The following is a 25,207-nucleotide window of genomic DNA, read 5'->3' as shown; positions in this document are numbered from 1 at the left end:
CCCGCCCCGCGCCTTCCGGGGCCGCGGCGCCTGCGCCGGGAACGGGGGACAGCGAGGGGACAACGGGACGGCATGGGGACAGCCAGGGGATAAGGGGACAGGCCGGGAATACATGGGGACAGGGGAACATTGGGGACACCGCCGTGCGGGGGGGACACTGGGAACACGCCGGTGCCAAGGGACACTGGGAACACCGTGCTGCAAGGGACACCCCGGTGCAGGGGGACACTGGGGACACCCCGGTGTAGAGGGGACTGGAGACACCCCAGTGTAAAGGGACGTTGGGGACACCGCGGTGGAAGGGGACAGTGGGGACACCCTGGTGCAGGGGGCACATTGGGCACACGCCGGTGTCAAGGGGACACCCCGATGTAAAGGGACACTGGGGACACCCCAGTGGAAGGGGACACCCCGATGTAAAGGGATATTGGGAACACCCCGATGCAAAGGGACACTGGAGACACCCCAGTGGAAGGGAACACTGGGGACACCCCGGTGCAAAGGGGACACTGAGGACACCCCGGTGCAAAGGGGACACTGGGCACACCCCGGGCACGCCCCGTCTCGCCCCGCAGCCCCGGCGCAGGAAGCAGAGCAGAGCCGAGCCCAGCGGAGGATGCACGGATGGTTTTACCGGGGCCGCTCCGCCGCCCCTCCCGGCCGACATCGGCCCGGGCCCGCCGCGCTTTCGGGCCAGGGCGTCACCAGGCACGGGAGGAGCGGCAGCGGAGCCGATACAGAGAGAACGCACCGAGGGAACGGGGAGAACGCACCGAGGGAACGGGGGGAATACAGAGACGGAACGGGAGGAACGCACCGAGGGAACGGGGAGAATACAGAGAGAGAACGGGGGAATACAGAGACGGAACGGGGGGAACTTGGCACGGACTGCTGGAGCCCCGCAGCCTGGCACGGGAAAAGGGGAAAGGGACACGGGCTGTGACCCCTCGGGATCCCCCAGGCTGCTCCGGCTCGGGGGTGGCTTTTGGGCTCCCCCTGTCACTGTCCAGGCTCATCCCGAGAGCGCTTGCAGGTGGCTGGGGGAGCTCGGGAGAATGAAATAAACTCAGTGGGATCCCAAAGGCTGAGCCCTGCGGGGATGGAAGGGCCCCAAGGGCTGGACAGTGCTGCCCTGACCCCCGCCTGTCCCACCGGGGAGTGAGAAAGTGCAGAGCTAATGCATAGTTACAAAGCCAACCATCCCGGGGTCATTAATTAATCTCACTAGAGCAATTAGTGAAGTGACACTGGTTCAGCCCAGAGGTGCAGCTAAGCTCAGTCTCCAGGCTTAGGTACGGACGGGAGGGCTGGGGCAGGATGGGGGCAGGGGAATTGCCACCACCAGGCTCCTCCCAGGACTGAAAAAAAAAAAAAAAAAAAAAAAAAAAAAAAAAAAAAAAAGCTTTTCCCTTAATTTGGTCCAACAAAATTGTGCTTCAGAGAGCAGAAAAAGCATCACCAGCCAGGGCTGGCTGCAGACAGCTACTGAGGATGCTTTGTCCCCTCACATGTCTGTAGGAATATTCCTTAAATCCCACTTCATTTAACCTTTCCTTCCCCAAATTACAAAATGATGCTCATTCTGTATGCAGGCATTGGCACAGAGTAGGAGCAACTGCTCAGGGTGGCTTCAGGTAAGGGATAATGGCTTCAGGTCTGAACAATCTCTTTGGAAAAATAATTCCTGAAAATACCTTTTTGTACTTCTGGCTTCTAGAACTGCCCAGTCCTCAGCCAGGAGGGAAGTTCCCAGAGGGAACTTCATGGTTCCTCCCCCAGAAGCTCAAAGCAGACAGGGACAGAGCAGCAGCTCCAAGGAGCATGGGGAGAAGGTCCCAGAGCTGCTGGGGAGGGAGCCCTGGGAGGGATGGGTGGGAGGGACACTGCTCACTGCTGTGTCCTTCAGCCTGGGGTCACTGCAGGAGCTCAGCCTGATCCTCACCTGACCCCTCTGATGCCCACCCTCGGGGCACAGACCTTGCCTGAGCGAGGCCACCAGGTGACACAGGGCCCTGCTCAGGGTCCTGTCACACAGATTGTCACTGTCAGTGTCCAGAGCTGCCCAGGACACCAGGCTGGCCCTGAGGCGACAGGGAGTGCCCAGGGCTGCTGGCTCTGTCCTCAGCACGAGTGTTTGGTCACGATGGCAGTGCTGTCCCTGCACCCAGCACATCCTGCAGGTCAGTTCTGGGCTTGCAGCAGCTCCAGCAGGAGCTGCAAAGGAATGAGGGTGGGTGCACACCCAGGCAGGGGCACTGGGAGCGTGTTCAAGTATTTGCACTCCTGCAGAAACGTGCCTGAAGTGAGAGGGGCAGGCTGTGAAACTGGAGCTCAGCTCACACCAGGATCCAGAGCACAGCCCCAGCTGGGACTGCCTGCAGCTCAACACCAACGGCTGCCACGGGCATCAGGAGGATTTGCTGTAACCAAAATAGATCTCTGAAGTCTTTGGCCATCTCAGGGGGGCATTCAGTGCCTGGTTTTAGGGCTGCAGGTATGGTTTTGCTCTGTGCAGCCCTTCCTTCAGGAACTGGAGGTAAGTTGCAGTTGAAGGGTCTTCAAAATTGGTTGAGAAACTAAAGATGCTGCTTTCAACATCTTCAGGCTTCATAGAAGTAATGTCCAGGAAATAGTTGGCATTGATGTGGTGAATCTGGCAAAGAAAACAGATGAGAGGAGACTTGTAAGGGTCAGAGCAATTCCCCATCCCCTGCCCTGGCCTGCAGCCAGCACAGAGCAGACAAGGCTCTAACAGCTCCCACAGAATATCCGATTCCTTCCAAGTGCTAATTCAGGAACCAGAATTCGGGTCTGAATTTCACAGTCAGAGGAGAATGCGCCATCTTCCCCCAAGGGTGCTGACCCTTTGCTTAGGTTAAGAAGAAGATGAAAAACTAAAACACATTTGTTGCAGATTTCCAGGTGGAGGGCCCAAGGCTCAGGGGCAGTTCCAGGTCTGGGAGACCCTGCAGAGAACAGATGCCATGGGAGGAGCCCAGCCTTACCACCGTGCCGTTGGGGAGGCAGATGATCATCTCCACAGGGAAGTTGTATTTCTCCAGGTGCAGCTTGGCCAGTTTGCTGTGGAACTCATTCTCTCTGTTGCTCTGCAGGGAGACACCAAAACCACACTTTGGCACAGCCCAGACGTGGCAGAATGACACCAGAATGACACAGGGGAGCCCCCAGGAGAGAGGGAGGGAGGGAGCACAGAGCTGCTTTGCAGTGCAAGGGTGCCTGGTACCATTCTCACAGGCTGCTTTCCCTTTCCCATTCCCTTTCAGGCTCCCTCTCTCATTGCAGCTGCAGATTTTCTCCCCAGACAAGAAAATCTCCCCATCACAGGCACACCAGAGTCCAATGCCAGCCCTTCCCAGAGTCCCCAGCTCTGTGACTGATCCCAGCTGACAGCACAGGCTCACAAGTGGGGAAAGGCTCAGCCAGGAGCCCCAGGGCTCAGACAGTTATTGGGTTATTTGGTTATTTGCTTGTCCCCTGGGCTGCAGGGGAGTCAGTTGGCTGATGGCACCAGAGGCCTTGGGCAGGGCTGTCTCACAGAGAATCATCTGTTTTAGCTTTAAACCTGGCACCAGGACAGAGCCAAGGGGTCACAGTGCCACCTCTCAGCCTGCCTCCATCTGCTGTCTGCCTGGCCCCTGCAGCGCCCGAGGACAGGGAGGGCTCACAACAAAGATCCCCCCTGGCACCCCATGGCACCCCCTGGCACCCCAGCAGAGTGTGAGCCTCACCTGCAGCTCCTCCAGCTCCTTGACCAGGGACCAGCTGCTGATGAAGCTCTCGTTGAGCAGGGTGAGGATGGGCGAACTTTCCAGGACGGTTTCCCGGAGAGTTCGCCCCGAACCTGGCACAGGAAGAGGCACAGGAGGCTTTGCTGTGGTTCCTCAGGTCACTGTCACCATGCTCGATGCCACCTGCTGAGTGCCAGCTGGCTCTGGTGCCCCCAGCCCTCCCCACTGTTTTTTGCTCCATTTTTGGCAGTTTTCCATGGCTTTTGTTCCCCACAGGTGCTGCTCGGCAGAGCAGAGCCCAAGCCAGGCACAGAAGGCCCAGGAGAGCCATGGCAGCCACCCCGAGTGCCACCTGCTGCTCATGCCAAGCACAGCTCAGTGCTGAGGGTTTTTCAGGGCAGACAGGACTGAAGGGACCCTTCCCCTCCCACCCATCCCTCCTGCCAAGGTGGCACAGGAGCTCTGAGGCACTGAGGGGGAAAAGCTGCACATCAGGACAGCCCCCAAGGCCAGGCCTGGCTCTGGCCTGTCCTGTGCAGGTGCCAGGGACAAGGCACACAGAGCAGTGCCCCTTTTTCCCTGCCAATGCTGCCTCTTCCCCAGCAGGAGGGAGGAAGGGGAAAGACCAGAGCCATGTCTCCTCCTTGACAAAGGCACCTGACTCACAGCTTGTCTCAGACAGAGCTGGTGCTGCCACTGGGCAGCTGGGATCCCACCAGGGATCCCCACTCCCAGCCTTTGTCTGTTCAGCATCTCCAGAGCCCACACAAGTGGCTCAAGGTTTCCTGCTGGCCCCTGGGCAGCCCCCTGGCCCCCGTCCCTGCAGCCAGGCTGGGAATGCCCTCACCTCAGCAGGACTGGTCATCCAGGGCACCCCAGAGCAGGATGGAGTGCACCAGCTTCTTCTCTGCTTGTGCTCTCTCAAAGGCTTCTGTGAAGGGCAGGTAGGAGACCTGGGGGCAGAGGGACAGTGTGAGGGACAGGCACGACAGCCCAGCTCCAGCAGGAGCAGGAGGAAGGAACCAGAGCCAGGGACACACACAGAGCTCAGTCTGCAGCAGGACCTGCAGGTTTAAAGTGATAACTGTGATAAAGTGATAACTGTGATAAAGTGATAACTGTGATAAAGTGATCACTGTGGTGGTGTCCCCGTGGGGTGACACCTCCTGGGCAGGCTGTGGTCCCCCTGTCCCTGGCACCCTCACACTGCAGAGAACACCTGCAGCAGGGTGGCCAGGCTGTCTGCAGCCCCACCCCAGCTGCTGGGAAATCTGCCCTTGAGGCATTCATTACAAACCTCCTGAAGCAGCCTGAGAACCGGCAGAGGAGCCTGCACAGAGCTGCTCCCATCACTCAAATGGAAGGAACTGATATGAACATCTTGGCAGCCTGAAGGGACATTTGTAAGCTCAGACTCAAGGAGGCAGCCACCAAAACGTGTCCCTCCAGCCAAGGCAGCAGTGACAGGCAGTGGCCATCTGCTCCACAGCCTGCTGGCATCTTAAAGAGTTTGGGTCAGCCAGAGCTGTAAATTTGTGTCTGGCTGCAGGCTGCAGAGGCACAGGCAGATCGTGTGTTCTCTGCTGATAAGGAAAGCCTGGTCCAGAGGCACCTGGCTGCTGTGCAAGTGAAGCCAGAGGAAAAAGCATTTGTAAGCAGCACAATTACCTGCCTGCTCCAGAATCACAGCAGCCAGTGATAAGAGGCAGGCAGGATGAGCCTACACCCACAGCACAATCCTGGGGACACCTGACAGGGAGAATTTGCTCCTGCCTGTGCTGCTGTGTGACCCCAAACACGCTGGGACACCCTCCCAGTGCCCTGGAAGCTGCTCAGGCTGTGTTCTCTGGACCCTGCTGGCCCTCCAGGACACTCACTGGGTGGCTGAGTGAGGACAATCTGCCCCAAATCAACGTGCCAAGGAGAGCCCAGCCCCTTCCTCACCTTCTTAAATGGATACATGGCCACTTCCAGCCTGTGGGCTGCCTCCTGCCAGGGGATCTGCTGCTGCCAGGTGATCTCCTCAAACACAAACTGGATGGGCTCCCCCGAGGGGTCCTTGCTGGCCAGGACCTTCCCATCCTCATCGTGGATCACGGAGGGCACCGAGGGCCCTGTGGATTCCAGCTCCATCTGCAGGGAACAGCCTGCCTTGGACCTGCACCCAGCCCCTCCTGGGACAGGACACAGATCCCAAATAACCCCGTGCAGCTCCTCAGGAACATCTCCCATGGCCTGGAGCTGCACTTTTCCAATGAAATAGCAGGAGAGGAACTTCATTTCCCCCAGTGTGGCTGCACTCTCTGGATTGGGAATGCACAGAGTCCATGTTCCCACCTTCCCAGGGCAGATTACTGACTGTGGACACCAGATCCTTTCAGTCATTAGGGGCTCACTGGAGGATCTTGCTGTCACCAGCTCAGCCCTAGGAAGCCACGAGGGGGAGCAGCAGGAAAAGCTGCCCAGGAGCTTCCCTGTGGTTCTGGTACAGCTGAAATGATTCTGCTAAATCTGCCTTCCTGACTTCTGCCAATTAAAAATAATCATGACTCTAGTTTAGGAGAACACGGGCTTGGTGAATTCAGGTATTCACAATTCTGCCTTATGTTTCCTGTCCCAAGAGCTGGGATTACCACTAAAAAGGGGAACAACCTCGTGCACTTTCTAAATCCAGACCCACAGTTATTCATACCCTGCTCTGGGCTCAGGGCCTGGGTTCAGCTCCTCATCTTCCCTCCTGCCTGTCAGGCAATGTTTTAAAAAAGGAAAAAGCCTCCAAAAGCTTAGGATTCAACCCACACTGAGGGAAAAAGGAAAATATCAGAAGAGCTGCCAACAGGGCTGCAGAGGGCAGACAGAGACAAATGGAAATTCTACTGCTGTACTGAAATGATCCAGGGAAAGCTCCAAGGAATGGGGTACAGAGGTTCCACAGCTCAGGGAGCACAAACCCCTGAGGAGAAGCTGCCCAGGTGTGGAGCACAGGAGAGGGCACAGACCTGAGGCAGGTATCCAATGTCCACCTCCATGTTGCTGCTCTCGCTTGCCCCGTACAGCCACTCCATGTCCACGTTCAGGGACCTGCAGGGGAACACCCAGGGCTAAAGCTGGGCAAGGGAACCCCAAACTGGAACCCAGGAGTGACCCAGGGCTAAAGCTGGGCAAGGGAACCCCAAACTGGAACCCAGGAGTGACCCAGGGCTAAAGCTGGGCAAGGGAACCCCAAACTGATGGGAACATCCTCCTGCAGGGCCAGCACTGGGCCCAGAGCCTCTGGAGATCTCTGTGCTCCCTGCAGCAGCCCAGGAACACCAATCCTGCTGGAGCAGGGCCCAGGCACCCACTCAGCACTCTGGAAATCACACTCAACACCTCTGAGCTCTGTCAAATGACAGGAAAGAGAGATGTCTTTGCTCCCTCTTCCTTCCCAGCACTCCACTTGCACATTCTGATCCTGCTGAACTTTTAAAAGTGTTTTTTTGGAAGCAAAAGGCTGCTGGCAGAGCCCAAAGTGGCTGCTGGCTGTAAGAAATGTGCTGACAGAGCCACTGGGGTTGAGTCGCCAGGGTAACGTTGTAATAGAATTTTCACTCTTGTCATGGGCAAAGAGATTTGAAGCTTCTTCCCCCTGAAACGCTTCCAGCTCCTTGCCAGAGAGCAGGAACGAGCTGGTGCAAAGCTCTGCACACAAAACCTTAACCTGTGAGACTCCAAGCAAAAAATATGTTGCAGGAGGAGCACCAGGCCTTGCTGTCCTGCACTGGGACTGCCAGTCCTGCCACACCCTGCCTGTCCCTCCCATCCTCCCAGCACCAAGGGACAGTTACTGGGCATGAATCAGGCCCTGCATGGCTCAGGGATCCTCAGTGATGTAGAAATGCATTTAAGGCAACTGCAGAACTCCAATCTCTCAGATTTTCCAAGAAATGAGAGGGAAACAGCCGTACCTGTTGTTAGGAACAAAGAGCCTGAAGTCCCTGACGTGGGAAGAGTCCTTGGACAGGACAATGTAACCTGTGAACTGCCCCGGGGAAAACCAGAAGGGGAAGTTTGGTGGCTCGTTCAGCTGGAATTCAGCGTGGATCCTGAAAGGAGAGAGGAGCCATCAGCTGGGATCCTGCACTGCAGTGACAGCAGGGAAAAGCTGCCTCCAGGCACCTGAAACTATGGACCTAAACTGGGCAGGAGAGGTGGAGCTTAAAAAGCTTTTCATGTCACACAGTGAAGAAGGTGAAAGACTGGAACAGATGCCCTGGGGCAGGAGCATCTCCAGTATCCATGCCTTCTGGAACTGGGCAGCCAGGAAGGATGAAACACTTTATCATTCCTTGAAACACAAGAACAAAACAAGGCCCCTTTAGCTTGCTCAGACACATCAAAGCTGCGTGTAACACTGTGAAGTGTAAAGTGTGTAACAGCTGTGTAAAGTGTGTAACACTGCCACTAAAACAATTGTGTGGACTCTCCCCCTTGGAAAGACACTGATAAACCCAAATCTAACAGAACTCTTGCCAGCCAGATTCTCCTCTTTCAGCCAAGGGTGATGCCCTGCATGAGGACACGGTGACACTGGCAGCACAGGTGACCCTGGCTTGCATGAGGACACGGTGACACTGGCAGCACAGGTGACCCTGGCTTGCACCTCCCTCCCAGCCACACCACCCGGTGTCCCTAGGGAACGCGCTGCAGTGCCAGGACTGCTGTGCCCTCGGCCAGGGCTCCCAGTGCCCTGCCTGGGCCAGGGACAGGCTGGGGGTGTCCCCAGCTCCTGGGGGTGTCCCCAGCCCCCGGGGGTGTCCCCAGCCCCCGGGGCTCACCGGAATGCTACGGTGTAGTAGAAGCTGCTGCTGGCCTGGAGGCAGGCCACGGCTCCCTGTGGGGCGAAGCGCGTCCTGACGAAGGGGCGCGGGTGGAACATGCTCAGCAGCCTGTGGATGAGCACCTGCAGGGAAGGGCAGCAGCAGCATCAGAACTGCTCCTCACACAGCTCCCAAGCAACCCCCACCTGAGCAGGAACTTCCTCCAAAGCAACCCCACCTGAGAACGGCTGTGGTTTAACAGCCAGCTCAGACACCGACCTAATCTCACAGCAAGGAGACAAAGCAAGGCACTGCTGTCACAAATAAATCCATCTTGCACAGCTCCTGTGCCATTCCCATGGGCTGCAGCTTCCCAGCAGCCCAGGCACAACAGCAAACTGATGTGCAAGGCTGCCTCCACCAATGCTTCAGCCTTTGAAGGGGTGGGATGCACCCAGGGGAGGGGATGCACAGCCAGGCTTTACCTGCTGAGCACACACAGGGTCCCAGCTGGCACCTAAGGGTTCCACCAGGAATGATCCCAGGTCCTTTCTGAATGACCCTCTCTGGGAAAAGCTATCCTCCAATCCCACACACTTAACAAAGAGGATGAAGTTACTCAAGTCAGCCTCATCTGCCTGTCACAGACACACACAGAGCTTTTGCCTGCTCTCAGTTTTGCCTCCACTTTAGGTGCTCCTGGTTATAAACTGCAGAATCCCTGCTTCCCTAGAAAATAGGGATTCACACATAAAATCTGAGTGTCATATCTCACCTCTTTGCCCTTGGGAGGTGGAGGGTAGAACCTGTTGTTGGAGAGATACCCAGTGAAGATGTTCAGCTCACTGGGAATTATCCACCAGGGATCCCCAAGATCCAGGTTGTCCTTAGGAGGGAGGAAGGCTTTGAACTGCCTGGCAAGCAGGACACTCATGGGGGCTGCTGGGGCCGTCCAGTTCCTGAGCCCAGACAGAGCCACGTGAGAAATCTGGGAACAGAAGATGCTGTCAGAGCCCACCCTGGAGTCCCCAGTGTGCAGTGATGTCATGGATGCAGGGAGGCTTTGGAAAAGGGGGGAAAGAATCACATCCCAAATTCTTCTTACCCCACCAAACAGTTCTGTCAGCCTTCAAGAATGTGAGTAACAGAGCAGAGGGAACATGGCCTGTACCAGCAGTGCTGCTGCCCCAGCTGAGCAGAGGCAGCTCAGCTCCTGCTCCCAGCTCCCCAGGAAGGAGGGAAGGAGTGTGTGCTGCTCCAGCTGGGCCAGGGCACTGCCCAGTGTGCTGCAACCCTGCAATGCTGAGGGGGTCCCTGTCCCAGCAAATCCCACGGGATTCAGCAGTATTCCCCTGTCCCCTCCCAGTATTCCTGGTGCTGCTCCCAGCCCCCAGACGTGTTTGTCCCACAGTCTGGGCCTGCAGGACACCTACTCCCAAGAAGCCATCCTTGCTCTTCGTCATTGTTTCCATGAGCAAGGGCTGGAACTTGGCCACGACGGACAAAGTCTCCCCATCTGGATCTGGCGTCTCCTCCTCTTCAGACTCTGAGACTGGAGCAACCCCTGGGCAAAAGGACAGGGATTCAAGCAGCTGCTTCCCCTCCCTCCCCTTTAAAGCAATTGTGAAATGAAAATCCTGGGGCACTGGGGGTCTCCAAGCTGATCCCACACAGCAGAACTCAGACCCATCCCCAGACCAGCTCTGGCTGCACAAACTGAAGGGGAAGGGGATGGGCTTAATGGCTTTAAAGTGGGAGGGGTGGGTTTAGGTTGGACAGTGGAAGGAATTGTCCCTGGCACAGGGTGCCCAGAGCAGCTGTGGCTGCCCCTGGATCCCTCTGCAAGTGTCCAGGGCCAGGCTGGATGGAGCTTGGAGCAGCCTGGGACAGTGGGAGGTGTCCCTGCCATGGCAGGGGTGGCACTGGATGGGCTTTAAGGTCCCTCCCAGCCCAAACCATTCCATGATTCCCTGTTTCCCTGGCTGCAAAGCCCAGGCAGACTCCCAGCCCCATCCCAGCCCGTACTGGAGCCAGTCCAGGAGAGCACAGCCAAGCCTGTGTCCCCACTGTCCTTTGTCATCCCCACACTCCTCCCTGGCTGGCACCAGCAGAGCCACTTGCTCTGTGCTGACACAGCCTCCAGAGATGATCTCCCACAGCTGCCACCCAGGAGAGCTGCCCCAGCTGAATGGAGCCCTCACTGATGCCTTTGGCCCGGCCTGAGCTGCATTTGTTGCACTCACCCATCCCAAATCCCCTTTAAGCTCCACACAAAGTAACTTATGTACTTTGCTAGTCCAGCAGTGGGATCCTCCACCTTGTAAAAACTGCACTTTGTCACAGTGATGTCTGCTGCTTAAGCCTTTCCAACAACATGGAAAGCTTCACAGCCTCTCTTCACGTAAATAAGACCCAAAGCAGCACCCAGAAAACAATGAAGTGAATAAAATATTCAGTGAGTTCAAGCTGTGGGTCCATGACGTTTGGCTCCGTGCAGGGACGCAGACAGGAACTCACCTGTGAGCTTCTCAGCGATGGGCTTGAACTCCTCTGGGCTCAGGTACAGGTCCTTGTTGGTGTCCAGGGAGGAGAAGAGGAACAGCCCCTCATTCCCCAGGGACTTCAGAGCCAGCTCCTGGTTTGGGAAGAAGAGGCAAGAGAGATTTCATTGGAACCTCCTGCAGGAGTGCACTCTGGCCCCTCTGGAGTTAAGCCCATTCTTCCCAGCACATCCAGGGGGAAGATGAACGCCCCTTGGCAGGATTTGGTGCTATTTGCAACGTGTCCAGGCACTGCTGGCAGGAGGATATTGAACCTGCATCTGCCTGAGTAATTCCAGCTGAACCATTTGCTCACGTTCAGAGTCTTTTGCCAGAAAAATTCCTCACTTTTTCCAGCTAGTTAGTCCAAAACCTGCAGCTACTGGCAGCACCTGGAGGTGGTGGTTGCTGGGATAAGCTGATGTGCAGTCAAACAAAGGCACTCACATATGTGACTACCACATTCCAAAAGCACAGAGGGACTGAGCTGAGCCCTTGGAATTAGAAAGTCCCACTCGTGGTGGGATCCACTCCAGCATCACTGCCCTGCTGTGGTCATTGCCCCTCCAGATCTCCAGCCTTGGAACTGCATGGAATATTCTGGCTCCCTGCTCCCTCAGCCACCCATCAGGGAGTCACAGAACCCACAGCCTTCTCTAGAAACTTCCACGGGATCCCAGCTTCTCCGTGCCTCAGTTTCTCCCTCTGACAAGCCCCCACAGGGCTCGCCAAGGTGGTGTCTCCCTCAGAGCAGCCCCAGAAGGGCTCTGGATGCTTCCAGACATTTCCACTCCACAGTCTGAAGGGAAAGGGACAATCTGGAGGCAGAGCAAGAGCTGCAGGCTGGTGTGAGAGGAGGGAGAGACACAGAGCAGGCAGGACAGAGCCCTCAGTGCCAGCCAGCCCTTGGCTCGTGCCCCAGGATCCAGCAGCTTGCCCTGCCACCCTGGAGAATCCTGGAGCTGGGAGCACAAACACTCTGCATCCTGCTGCTCTCCATTGCCTGCAGCACCATCCCCAGAGCTCCCGAGCCAGTTTATTTTCCATCTGTTGCTTGCCAGCCTGAAGCAGCACTAATGCAGCCTGGAAGGCTTTGCTCCCATCAACTGCAGCTACAAAAGCACTTAAGAGCCTTCCAGGGCACTTCCAGGGCCGAGATTGAAATAAACTGGAACTCAAAACAAAGATCTGGATGAGGACATGGCCAAGAACATTAAAAAATGAAGGGAGATGGTTTTTTGTGCACAGGGACAATGCACTGTGGACTGTCAACAGTTAACGTGCTTTTATTCCCTGAATGAATGGGGATGAGCATCCTGGGCTCTGGAGATAGATAGGTAACAGCTCTGCTGAGCACCTGGCTGCAGGTGCTGACACATCTCCCTCAACCCAGTGTCCACCTTAACCCCCCAATGCCTGGTGGTCAGCCCAGCCTGGCCACAGCCACCTCAGCCCCGGTGCCCAGCGGTTCTGGTGCCCCCTCAGCCTGGCAATGGCCACTTCAGACCTCACCAAGTGCCTGGTGGTCACTCCAGCCATGGCCACCTTAACCCCCCACTGATTCCTGGTGCCCCCTCAGCCTGGCCGTGGCCACCTCAGCCCTCACCGATTCCTGGAAGTCACTTTAGCCTGGGCACGGCCACCTCAGACGCCACCGATGCCCGGTGCCCCCTCAGCCCCGCTACGGCTCCCTCATCCCCGGTGCCCACCGGCTCCTGGTGCCCCCTCAGCCCCGCTGCCCGCCCGGCGCCGCCGCCTCCCCTCACGCAGCCCGGCCCGGCCGCGCCCGCCATTCCCCCTCGCTCCGCCCGGCCCGTCCCCGCCCCTGTAGCCGGTACCCGGTGCTCGGTACCTGCTGCCGCGCCGCCTCCGCGTCCCGGTAGTACTTGGCGGCCAGCAGCGCGGCCAGCAGCGCCAGGGCCAGCGCCAGGCGCGGAGGGGCCGGCCCGGGCCCCGGCCCCGCCATCGCGCCGGGCCCGCGCCGCGGAGCCGCCATGGCCGCCCGGCCGGGGGAGGCGTCAGGCGGCCGAGGAGGGGCCGCGGGCCCCGCGGGGAAACAAAAACGCTTTTTGGTGTTAAATCACCTCCGCTCCGTCACGGGAAGGGGCTTTGTGGTGTTAAATCAGCGGCACCCGGTCAGGGAGAAGTGTGTTTTAGTGTTAAATGAGCGTCGGTGCGTCTGGGAAAAGATCGTGTTAGTGTTAAATGACCGGCACCCGCTAAGGAAAAAATTGTGTTTTAGGGTTAAAGCCCCGTCGCCCGGCTAGGGAAAAGTTCCTTTTAGTGTTAAATGAGCGGCACTTGTCAGGATAAAACCACGTTTTAATGGTAAATGAGCGGCACTTGTTCAGGAAAAAGCACTTTTTAGGCTGAAATGGCTCTGCTGTGAGGGCTCTGGGGGGATGAACCCCCTCCTCCTCTGTCTCCAAGGGCTTTTTCTTTATTATCCATGGGAGACAGGGGTGTGTGTCCATCCCCACATTCCCATTTTGTCCTTAATTCAGCTTTTCCCAGAAGGAACCAAACCCTGAACTTCCCAAACCCATATTCTGCACTTCTGCTTGGTTCTAGCTGACCAAAATGGGTATTTTTTAATAAAACAGGTATCAGTGGGCTCACTTGCAGTGATTCTGCTGAGGTTTGAGCCCTGGGGATGGGAATTAGGGCATGGGAATGACTTGGCAGCCCTGGGGTGATGGTGCTCAGCCTCCTTTCTCCAGCATCATCCCCACATTTTGGGTCATTTTTACCACCATGGGTCACATTTTGGGTCATTTCCACCCCAAGCTTTTCAACCTCCCATATTTTCAGTGTCCCTCCCACAGCAGTGGCATTGCTGTCACATTGTCCCTTAGCGGTGGCTGGGCCAAGACACACAAAATTATTATTTAGACACACAAATTTATTATTTGAACTCCCTACACCTCATCCTCCCGCTCCTCCGTGCTTCCAATCCTGCTCCAATCCCCCACTGCCAGGGCAGATTCTGCTGCAGGGCCAGCACCGAGCGTTTGATCTCTCCGAGGGTAGCAGGAAGCGTCAGCCTTTAATCCTTTGAAGCTCTGCTGTATCCTAAGCCTGCCTAATCGTTTTTGTTTTAGGTCTAAAGAACTCTGGAGATGGAGATGAGCGAGAGCATGACCAAGCCATTAAGGGAGGAGGAGGGAGGATGAGGATGGGAGCAAGCAGAGGAGCCCGGCAGTGGAACCAGGGGGGAAATTTGTGGTTCATGCAGTGAAAATTCCTTCTGCAGCACAGCAGAAAACTTCCCTGGAACTCTGCTCCATAAAGAACCCGATTGTGGCTGTGGAATTAGCAGAGCATGGAAATGATGTCTGGGAGCAGGGATGGGTCTGGGAGCAGGGGATGAGCTCAGCACCTGCAGCAGATGTGCTCTAAAACCTGCTGCTGCTTCCCTATATATATATATATATTTAACCATATATATAATAACCCAGCACGGACCACAGAGTGTAACGGGATGGGATGGGTTTGGAGCAGGATAAAGGCCCTGCTTTGTCAGGGAAATGAGCAGGAGGGGACCTGGCAGGGTGGTGGCAGAGCTGAGCTGGTTCTCTTTGGGCTCGTTTTACACCCAAACCATTTCCAGTCACCACAAAAGATGAGAAACGGGGAGATTATTTCATGGGAAAGAGAATGAAAGAGAAATGTGAAATAATTCAGGGTGGCTGCAGCTCCTTGAAAGAGAACAAACCTCTCTGGGTTTGTTCTGGGTGCTGGGATTACAGCACTCAGGAAGAATGTTAAATATCCACACATCTGCTGTGGGGCCCACCCAGGCACACCTGGATCAAAGGGAATCCTAAAAATAACAACAGGGAAGATTTCCACCCAGCAGGAGAAACCATCCCAGATTTCCCCTTGGCCAGAACAGCTCCTGGTTTGTGGAGTGGCCACCGAGCTGCAGGAAAGTTCCTTGGGAGGGTGTGGGATGGTCCCACTCACCCGTGTGAAATGGAAACCAGCCATGGATCTGTTCCTGAAGGAAGCCAGAACCACACTGTTTATTTTGAGGGTTTAAGTTCTGCTCCATGTTACTCCAAGAGCAGGTCATTCTTATTTAAGAAATTCCCTTAATCCATTATCAGAATCCTTTGAGCTCCAAGAGCTCCCCATCCCCAAATCTCCCGGATAACACAGCTCACTCCCAAGATGTTTATTTACCAACACCCATTCCTCTAGGCCAGGCTTAGCAGGCTGCAGCTTTATCCCTGGGATAATGCTAAGTCCCCATCTGACAATCTTATTTCTCTCGGGGAATTACAAAGGCAGGAATTTAGAAACAACATTTTCTGTTTTCACAACTTGCTCAAAGCAACTTTATTTTCCCCCAAGTTGCTGAATGAACCAATTGTCACGAGGCTGTCACAAGAATGAACAAAAATGTTCCATCCCCCAGGGCCACAGAGCTGTGCAGTGATCAGAGGGAATGCTGATCCCAGACCCAGCACTCGAACAGAGCTGGGGATTGCTGTCAACCGCTGCCTGGATTCCCCTAGAAACCAACTTCTACTGCACAAAACTCTTTAAATCCGCTCTTTAAATCCAGTATTGTCTCATTCCAAGCATGGAGTCGCTGGTCTTTTACAGGATCAACCCCAACAAGCTTTTTATTTTACAAGACTTTTATTCTGTTTCACAGACCTGACTATTACAGCAGTAAAATTATTACAAGTGACTCGTAACATTTAGTTCCAAATAAAAGTAGAAAAACACCAAAAAAACAATAAAAGGAAAGTTAAATGAGATGTGATGGGTGGTAAATGTACTTTAAGAGCACAGGGAAAAAAAAAAGTATATAAAAATACATCAGGAGCAAGGATTTTGGTTTAGTTACAGTTGTGACACCACAGAGTCACAGAATGGCTGAGGCTGAAGGGGACCTTTGGGGTGGCCCTGTCCCAGTCCCTGCTCAGGCAGGGTCACCTGAACCCCAGGGCTGTGTCACTGAACCCCAAGGCTGTGTCACTGAACCCCAAGGCTGTGTCACCTGTCCCCCAGGGCTGTGTCACCTGAACCCCAGGGCTGTGTCACTGAACCCCAGGGCTGTCACCTGTCCCCCAGGGCTGTCACCTGTCCCCCAGGGCTGTCACCTGAACCCCAGGGCTGTGTCACCTGAACCCCAGGGCTGTCACCTGTCCCCCAGGGCTGTCACCTGAACCCCAGGGCTGTGTCACCTGTCCCCCAGGGCTGTGTCACTGAACCCCAGGGCTGTGTCACCTGTCCCCCAGGGCTGTGTCACTGAACCCCAGGGCTGTGTCACTGAACCCCAGGGCTGTGTCACCTGTCCCCCAGGGCTGTGTCACCTGTCCCTCTGGAGAGGTCCAGGTGGGTTCTGCTGCAGCCCAGGCTGGAGCTTTCCCCCCTCCCTGCTGCCCTCAGGATCCTGAACTCACCATCCACAGCCTCTGCAGCCTTAGATCTTGTTCTGGGCCCAGCAGAGCCCCTCTGTTGGCTCCTGTGTCCCTTGCAGGAGGAATTTATCACTCCAGGAGCCTCCAGGACTGCTCCTGAGTTACCCCTCCAGCAGGGATCAGGGTGGTTCAAGTCCCCCCCTGAAATCTGCAAATTCCAGCCTGAGGCTGCTCCTGTCTGCAGGGTCTGATCCTCTCATTTCCCAGTAGAACATCACCTCTCCCTGTCCTCCCTTCACTCCTGAGCTCTCAGCTGGCTCCTCAGCCATCCCCAAGGACAACTCCCCTTCCTCGTTCTCCTGCAGAGCCCCCAGAGCCCAGCACCAGAAATGCCAGAGCACTGAGTGCTGTCCACTGGAAAGGTGATAAATCCAAGAGCAGATGAAAGGCAGAAATGAACCAGAGAAAGGAAAGGAGGATGTGTGTGTCTTCGTGTGTGTGTAAAGTCTATTTTATGGCAAACTTCCAGTCCTTTGGCCACTATAAAGCAAAATCCGTGGATTTCATATAAATTCTCTGTATAAAGGAATGTCTATGAACTGTGTACAGTATGGCCCAGAATAAACATCTCATCATCAGCCTAATAGAGCTCCTCACAGAGGAAAAGAAGGTGCTTAGTCATGGTTCATCTTCCCAAGAAAATCCTGTCCGCAATTGGACGAGTGCCCCCAAACACCATTTCAGGAACAACAGGAATTCCTTCAATGGAAAGGAAAAGCAGAGTCTGCCCAGGCTGGGGGAGCAGGAGCTGGGCAGGGCCTCAGGGCTGCCCTGCTGCTTTCGAGTCCGTGTGGTTGATGGGCAGGGGGTGAGCCTCGGTGTTGAACACCCAATCCTCCAGGGACAGCACGTCATCTTCACAGAACAGAAGATAGAGGTACCTGCAGGACAGGGACACACGGCCTGGAGGAGCTCAGCAGGGCTCCAGGCAGGCACAGGCAGCAGCTGGGACACATTCCCACCTCCCTGGACATCCCCACCCTTCTCTGGTAACCCAGCAGAGCCCTTCAGCCCCAGCCCCTGGGCAGGAGCATCCAGGGAGCCAAGGGCAGCAGAGATTCTGCTGCAGGGAACTCACAAAGATTTCCAGCCTTGCCCAGTTTCCCCCAGAATGGGTTGGCTTGGAAAGATCCTGAAAGCTCCTCTGGTTCCAGCCCCCTGCCCTGGGCAGGGACACCTCCCCCGGGAGGAGAAGACTTCCCCCTCATCATCTGAGGCTCCTTGAGCAGCTGCTGCAGGAGCTGTGCTGCTCTGGGAGCCCACACTTACTTCAGGGTCTCTGCGAGGAAGAAGCTCTGCTGCATGTTGTCGTGGCTGGGCGTGGTGCTGTACACGTCCCGGATGCCAGAGAAGCCAGCTTCCACCCTGCAGTGCTTCTCCAGGGCCTGGGGGAACAGAACCCTCAGCCACCCCCACAGTGTGGGGAGAACAAACAGCCACAGTGGAGATAACCCTGAACGGAGGCACTTTGTGTATCCCTGCCCCATTGCTCATGGGTTTGAGACCCTGCCCCATTGCTCACGGGTTTGAGACCCTGCCCCATTGCTCACGGGTTTGAGACCCTGCCCCATTGCTCACGGGTTTGATCCTGCCCCATTGCTCACGGGTTTGAGACCCTGCCCCATTGCTCACGGGTTTGAGACCCTGCCCCATTGCTCACGGGTTTGAGACCCTGCCCCATTGCTCACAGGTTTGATCCTGCCCCATTGCTCATGGGTTTGAGATCCTGCCCCATTGCTCACGGGTTTGATCCTGCCCCGTTGCTCATGGGTTTGAGACCCTGCCCCATTGCTCATGGGTTTGAGACCCTGCCCCATTGCTCACGGGTTTGAGACCCTGCCCCATTGCTCACAGGTTTGAGACCCTGCCCCATTGCTCACAGGTTTGATCCTGCCCCATTGCTCATGGGTTTGAGACCCTGCCCCATTGCTCATGGGTTTGAGAACAATCTGGGTTGAAAGGAACCTTCAAAATTACCCAGTTGCACCCCCCTGCCACGGACAGGGTCACCTCCGTCTAGACCAAGCCCAGAGCCCCATCCAACCCAGCCTGGAGCGTTCCTGACCCATCTCAGCGTTTAACACAATTTCAATAATTTCGGCTCCTTCCTCCGACCGAAGCAAAGATTTCCATAGGAATGCAGGGACCCCCCGAGCCCAGTGCCCTCTGCAGCCTTACCTGGACCACCTCCCAGCCCCAGTGCCTGTACTTGGGCTGGTGGGTGAGCCTCCAGAGGTACATGTAGCTCTCCACCACCTCGGGCCGCAGGATGTAGTAGCGCTCGCTGAGCCGCGTGGCCGTGGCCTCGCTGCCCGCGTCGAAGCGGAACGCCTCGGGGCCCAGCTTGGTGTCTGGGGACAAGGACACGGCACTGTCACTGCCAGGCCAGCACCAGCAGGACACCAGCCAGCTGCCTTCGGGCTGCTCAGCACGCCAGGGTTTGCCCAAGGCTTTGTTGAGCCTTTTTTTCTGCAGTGTCTTGGAGAGAAGGGATCAGGATGGTGACAAAACCAACTGCACTGGTTTGATAAACAGAAAAGCAGGGGTATGTTGGTCTGTGCTGAGGAATCCCAGTCTCTTGCAAGCACTGGAAAAAATTGGTTCATGAGGGTGCCCAGAGCAGCTGTGGCTGCCCCTGGATCCCTGGCAGTGCCCCAGGCCAGGCTGGACACTGGGGCTGGGAGCACCTGGCACAGTGAGAGGTGTCCCTGCCATGGGATGGAATTTAAGGTCCCTTGCAGCCCAAAGCACTGGGGCACAGACCCCCCCTGGCAGGGCAGGCAATGCCCTCCCTGCAGTGCAGGTACCTGAGCGTGTGTAGGACTCGTGGCAGGTGCTGGTGATCTCTGCTGCCAGCTCCATGTGCCTCTGCCTCCTGTCCCCCGTGCTGTGCTGGGCCCCCAGGGCAATCATGCCCCCAGAGAAGCAGGCCAGGTGGCCCATCTTGTGATCCAGGATGCCACCCCTCCACTCAGCAATGTAGGTCAAGCCTCCTGCAGACTTTTTCACCAAATGCTTTTCTATTGCCTAGAGGGACGAAAATCAGGATCTCAAGAGAGTGGACAGTGAGTAAAACTTACTCAGTGTTAGTTAGTGCCAGGAGTGAGAACCAAGGAAACCCAGAGGCTCATTCTGAAGGTCTGAACCCTTCTCATGAACCATGGCCCCCCCAAAAAGCAGGGAGCAGCAGCTGGCTCCTCACCTCCAAGGCATCGTCGTACATCTTCTTAGCTTCAGAGTCCTTCTTGTCTGACATCAGCCAGGATTTGATGAGATATTCATAAAAGCTGTCCCCGAGCCCCCCGATGGAGACGTGGTCTGTGGTGGGAAAGCCAGGAAAGAGCTTCAGCCTCATGGCAGACAGTGAGCAGCTGCCTTACAAAGGGGAAACAATCTCGTCCTATTTAATGCCCTTGTTCTCTCCTTCCTCTGCCCAGCTTCCTGGGGAGAGCTGGCAGCATTGCTTTTCAGAGAGGAAGAAAGGTGGAAAGTGCAATCAGGAGAAAAATGTTCTGTCATTTTCCAGAGCATCAGTATCCCTTAGCAGAACCATTCAGAGGCCTTATTGTACAAGTTATTTATCCTGCCACGTGAAGATGCTTCCTGTTTATGGAGCCATCATCATAAATCCAGCCTCATAAACCAAAGCAGTGGTGGGTACTGAGGGATTTCCATCTGGATGGAGCCCCTGGGAGCTGTCTCCCTGCCTCAGGAAAGGAAGGAGAGGTGTTGGGATCCCACAGATCCCACATTTTAATGTCCCAGCAAGGGGCTGTGGACACACTCCTGGGTTTTGCCATTTGTATTCCTGCCCCACGGAGGGACTCTGGGCCCTGGGCGAGGCTGGGGCTTGCTGGCACATTAAAGTGATAAAGTCAGGCACAGGGATGTGCAGTGCATGTTTTCCTCTGCAGAAATGAAATTTCCCAGGCTGTCTGCTCAGAGCCCCCCCTGCTCTGACCTCGCAGGAGGTGCTGAGGGACTGCAGAGTGAAATGGGCCTGGCAGCTGCAGGTTTGTGCCTGGGGGGAGCTGCTGGATGCATTTACAGCTCCAAACTCTGCCACAGGGGGAACGGCAGCTCTTTACAGCACTCAAGCACTCCCATTTTTAAGAGAGCAAGACAAACGGCCCTCCCTGGACTGAGCCATCCTGTTAATTAACAAATTAACAGCGTCCCCCCCTGGCTCTGCCCCACCCTCATTTCCCAGCTGAGCCCATGCAGCGGGTGTCAGAGCTGCTCAGATTTTTGTTTCCCCTCTCCGTGTACACAGATAAAGTCCCGAGGCTTATTCCAAATGCTGAATCCTCCCAGCAGCACAAACCAAGAGCCACGCATCATTTTCCTGACCTGAAGAGCAAACATCCCTGACACAGTGTGTCCAGTGATCCAGTGAATAATCCCTAGCAAAACAATGAGATTAAACACCGTGCCAGCAGGGAGGGCAGGGGATTTGCAAGCACAGGCTGCCTTTAAAGAGCAGCTCTGTGATCCTGAGTGTGTCGTTCAGAAACTCCCCAAAGCTGCAGCCCTGCTGCAGAGCTGCTCTCCATACGGCAGGTTTGCCTCCCAGGCACCCTGCATCAATAAATCCACTGCCCACAGGTAACAGCTGCCCTCCCACAGCCTCAGCCCAGCCTCTCCGCTGACGAGATCTGCTCATTCAGCCAGGTCAAAGATACAGCTTTTAAGAAAATCACAGCAATTTCAAGGAAAACAGCTTCCTGCAAAGAGCTTTAATGGCAGGAGAGGAAATGAGAGCCCGGCCTCTCTGGGGAGCAGGCTGCAGATGCCTCCCTGCTCTGGCCCTCATCTGTTTGTCCCCAGCAGCACTGGGGGTGCAGAAGGGGCTGATCACTCTTCTCCCTCCCTGGAATATGGGGGCAGATCCCAAGGTCACAAACAGCCTGTGAAGGTCTGTCTGGAACCAGGAAATCTCCAGGCACCTCCTGTCCCAAGCAATCAGAAACTGCTTTTACTGTGCTTTGGAAAGCACCACCAGGCCCCTCTCTGAAAACAGAAATTAAATTCGTGGCAGAAGAGACAGAAAATAGGATTAAATTCGTGGCAGAAGAGATGAGGGCTTCCTCCCAGCACCCAAGGGCAGCTCTGGTTCAATGCTGTGACCATCCCAGGCACTCTGCTGGGACCAGCCCTGCCAGTTACAGGTCAGGGATTGCTCACAGCCAGGGCTCTGTCCCTGCCTGTTGCCACCAGAGCCCCAAAAGCAGCGCTGGGAGAGCTCTGCAGTGATCCAGCCCAGCAAAAGGTGCAACAGAGCATGGGGACACCAGGAGCTGCAGGACTCAGAGCAACCTGCCTGGATGACAAATGTCACCCTCTGACAGGTTCAAACCAGTCTCTGAAAAGAGACTTTTCTTTGGCAACATCAAATCCAGCAGCCAGAACAAGCAGATCAATAACAGAGCAGAGAGTGGAGGTCACAGATCAGGGCCCAGCTGCACAAGTGGCTCCTGCCACAGGGCAAACTCCTGAGGAGGGGCACAGCCTCCTCCCTGTGTGCCACCACAATTCCCCTGCCCTCTCCAAGACCTTCCCTGATTATTGCTCCAGTGCTGGGCTCCCAACAGGAGAGAAGCAAACATCCTTATCTCATCCTTCCTTCCCAAATGGCTCTGCAGAGCTGCCATGGTAACAGCAACAGGAATGCACAGGAGAATTCCTCCCTGGATCTGAGGCGGATCCGAGGGGAATCCAGGGCTCCTCCAAGCCCTCTGCTTCTCCAGGTGGCTCCTGAACTTTGGAGGGGAACCTCATGTGCTCCCCATGCAGCTCCCTGTGCTGGCTGCAGGATCCCAGCCTGGGCTGGCTCCCAACACCTGTGGGATGAGCCCCCGTGCAGGGAAGGCCCTGATTCTCTCTCTGAGAACACTCACAGGGACGCTCTCTGCAGCTGGGACACTCAGCAAGGCTCTGATTCTCTCTCTGCAGCTGGCACACACAGCTGGACACACATCTGGGGGTAAGGGCACACTTCCTGCCCTGCTCCCTGCCAAGCCTGGCTTATCTCCTGTCCCACAGCCTGGCTGGCTGGCTGCTGTGCCAGGGGCCCCTGGGGAAGGAGGGAAGGGAGGAGGGGAGGAGAGGCTGGCCTGCTGCAGGCAGGGATACCTACGCTGCACCCAGCTCCCCGTCACCGGGCTCAGGAAGTTGGGGTACAGGCCCTGGGGCTTCTCCACTCTGCTGAGCACCCTGCGGATGTTCCTGACCTGTGAGAGAGCACAGACAGCCTGGGGTTAATGCTCTGCCCTCCCTCCAGCCCTCCCTCCATCCCTCCCAGCCTGGACACAGCTCAGGGAGGGAGAGGCTCTGGGGCTCAGCCCAACCCCAATCTCAGAAATGGCTCTGGAAACGCTGCAGAGCCCCAGGTCAGCTCACTGCCATGGTCCAGAAGGGATCCTGGGGGATTCTGTCCTTGCAGCACCTGAAGGGGTTACCAGGAATTGGAGAGAGACTTTCCCCAAGGGTGTGGAGTGACAGGACAAGGGGGAATGGCCCCAAGGTAAAGGGGACCAGGGTTAGATGGGATATTCTTCCCAAATTCCTCCCTGTGCCCAGAGCAGCTGTGGCTGCCCCTGGAGCCCTGGCAGTGCCCAAGGCCAGGCTGGGCACTGGGGCTGGCAGCACCTGGGACAGTGGGAGGTGTCCCTGCCATGGCAGGGCTGGCACTGGGTGGGCTCTGAGGTCCCTTCCAAACCCAAACCTGATTCTATGCTTGGGGATCTGGGTGGAAATGGGAGATGTGAGCCATGCCAGGGGTGATTTTTTCCATGATCCAAAGGGAAAGGAGTGGCAGGGATGAGTGACTCACACAGCACTTAAATTCACCATGTGGTCACTTAACGTGATGAATTGAGGCCTTTAACTTCAACAAGAGACAGTTCCTTTAATGCCCCAGAACAGCCAGCACTTAACTCTCTAAAGCCCCCCTTGGTTTCACCCCCATTAAATCCAACAGGCCTTTCCCTTAAGGGACCCAGTTAAATTCCATGCAGCATAAATATTCTATTATAACCTACAGAGCAGCTAATTTGCCCTAAACCTTTTACAAAATCAGACAATTTGCACGCCGAAAGCTGGCTACAGCCTTCAGCCAGTGCTTCCAAGGAAGTTGTCAGGCTCCATAATATTTACTGGAGTTTGGGAGCTTGGCATATTCATGACAGGTTTGAATAAAAGACACAGATGGGCTTTAATTCCTGCTAAAATCACCCCAGTCCCAGGCTGGGAGCTCATGGGTTGATCTGCTCCCCTGCAGGAATTCCCACAGGCTGGGCTGGTGGAGCCCACACCATCCCACATTTTCCCTCTCAGGGCGGCTGTGCTCCATTTTCTGTGCACACATCAGCCCGGGAGAGTCCCTCAGAAAGGTTTTGCCCTTTTCCCTCCACAGGCTTAGGAGGAGAAGAGGAAAATCTCTTAGGCTGGGGACAGAGTTTGAACCCAGACTGAGGATGCAATTCTGGTTTTTAGCAGTGCATCCCCAGCGTTTCCTTATCTCTCCCCTCCCTTCATTTCCTCACAGTGCTCCTCTCCCTGGCCTCTCCTCAGCTCCCCCTCCCTGGCAGCAATTTGTCATTATCCCTGTCCTCAGGAACCTCAGCCTTGTCTCTGTTTCACATCACCAGCCTCTCTTCATCTTCCCACAGATTTTCCTGGCTTTCCTGTTTCCCTTCACCCTCTGCTTTTCCCTCCTCTGTGACACTCATTGCTCACCCCACCCTCACTGCTTTCCATCCCCTCCATCCCAGCTCCACTTTCCTCTCCCAGCTTCTTCCTCCTCTTTTTTTTCCTGTCTCTCCTTCAAATCCCCTCCTTGTTTCACAGCTGACAGACCTGCACTGGACACATGCTGGAAATGCGGAATTTTTGGGTGTTTTTTTGGCAATCCTGTCAGTTTGTACCCCACTGTGGCACTCTGGACCAGCCCCATTTCCCTTTGGGTTCTGCCTGGAACAATCTGTGTCCCTCAAAGCAGGCTCCTGATGGCTGTGCCCTTCTCTGGGTAAAATCCACACTGGGAAAAGCCCCCCAGGAGGATGAAGAGGCCACCCCACAGAAGCCAGGCTGGGCTCACTTGCCTTTTCTGCAAACACTGGGTTGCCAGAGAGCTCGGAGAGGTGCAGGAACTCCAGGTGCAGGGTCCCAAACTCTGCCAGGATGCTGCTGCCAGCAGATGCCCAGCCCCAGCTCCAGCTCATGCCACTGCAAGGAGAGAAAAGGGAGCTCTCACTGCCAGCAAACAGCCAGAGCCTGGGGTGGCCCTGCCCCGGGGCAGCCCTGCCTTTGCCAGGTGTCATTGGGGCATGGAAAGGACTCACACACTGATTTAGGACACACACACAGGTTTAGGACTCACACACACACACACACACACACACACAGAGGTTTGGGACACACACACAGATTTAGGACACACACACACACACACAGAGGTTTGGGACACAGACACAGATTTAGGAAAGACACACAGATTTAGGATACACACACAGAGATTTAGGACACACACACAGATTTTAGGATACACACACAGATTTAGGATACACACACAGAGATTTAGGACACACACACACACAGATTTGGGACAGATGCACAGATTTTAGGACACACACACACAGATTTTAGGATACACACACAGATTTAGGACACACACACAGATTTGG

General features: G+C 55.7%; 2 protein-coding genes across 32 annotated transcripts in view; both read right to left on the bottom strand.

Annotated features, from left to right (window-relative positions):
- Positions 1-1,971: 1,971 nt before the first annotated feature.
- On the bottom strand, positions 1,972-13,054 carry SELENON (selenoprotein N). The gene is made up of 12 exons (XM_036397018.2): positions 12,941-13,054; positions 11,066-11,183; positions 9,982-10,112; positions 9,324-9,536; positions 8,567-8,691; positions 7,697-7,834; positions 6,749-6,830; positions 5,694-5,882; positions 4,597-4,702; positions 3,750-3,862; positions 3,006-3,107; positions 1,972-2,653 (listed from the first exon to the last, which is right to left on the bottom strand). The coding sequence occupies exons 1-12, from the start codon at positions 13,052-13,054 to the stop codon at positions 2,483-2,485; spliced, it is 1,602 nt and encodes a 533-aa protein (XP_036252911.1). The 3' UTR covers positions 1,972-2,482.
- Positions 13,055-15,716: 2,662 nt separating this feature from the next.
- The window catches only part of MAN1C1 (mannosidase alpha class 1C member 1), a 55,795-nt gene continuing 46,304 nt past the window's right edge, over positions 15,717-25,207 (bottom strand). The window contains exons 7-15 of one of the 31 annotated variants that reach the window (XR_008508808.1): positions 24,626-24,749; positions 22,660-22,753; positions 19,726-19,841; positions 19,331-19,550; positions 18,702-18,874; positions 17,793-17,908; positions 16,203-17,404; positions 16,122-16,162; positions 15,717-16,035 (exon numbers count right to left, since the gene is read on the bottom strand). Coding sequence is in view for 1 of the 31 variants with exons in the window: in XM_054517220.1 (XP_054373195.1) it covers positions 17,284-17,404; positions 17,793-17,908; positions 18,702-18,874; positions 19,331-19,550; positions 19,726-19,841; positions 22,660-22,753; positions 24,626-24,749 (964 nt within the window). In the remaining 30 variants the exon portion in view is untranslated. Of the gene's footprint in view, positions 17,405-17,792; positions 17,909-18,701; positions 18,875-19,330; positions 19,551-19,725; positions 19,842-22,659; positions 22,754-24,625; positions 24,750-25,207 lie in introns of all 31 variants that reach the window. The other 30 variants (XR_008508816.1, XR_008508819.1, XR_008508796.1 and 27 more) reach the window with 30 other exon arrangements.

Source organism: Molothrus ater, chromosome 24 (assembly GCF_012460135.2).
Source record: "Molothrus ater isolate BHLD 08-10-18 breed brown headed cowbird chromosome 24, BPBGC_Mater_1.1, whole genome shotgun sequence".
Classification (NCBI taxonomy): Eukaryota; Metazoa; Chordata; class Aves; order Passeriformes; family Icteridae; genus Molothrus; species Molothrus ater.
The sequence above is the reverse complement of the archived record's forward strand: the minus strand, read 5'-3'. Positions and strand labels throughout refer to the sequence as shown.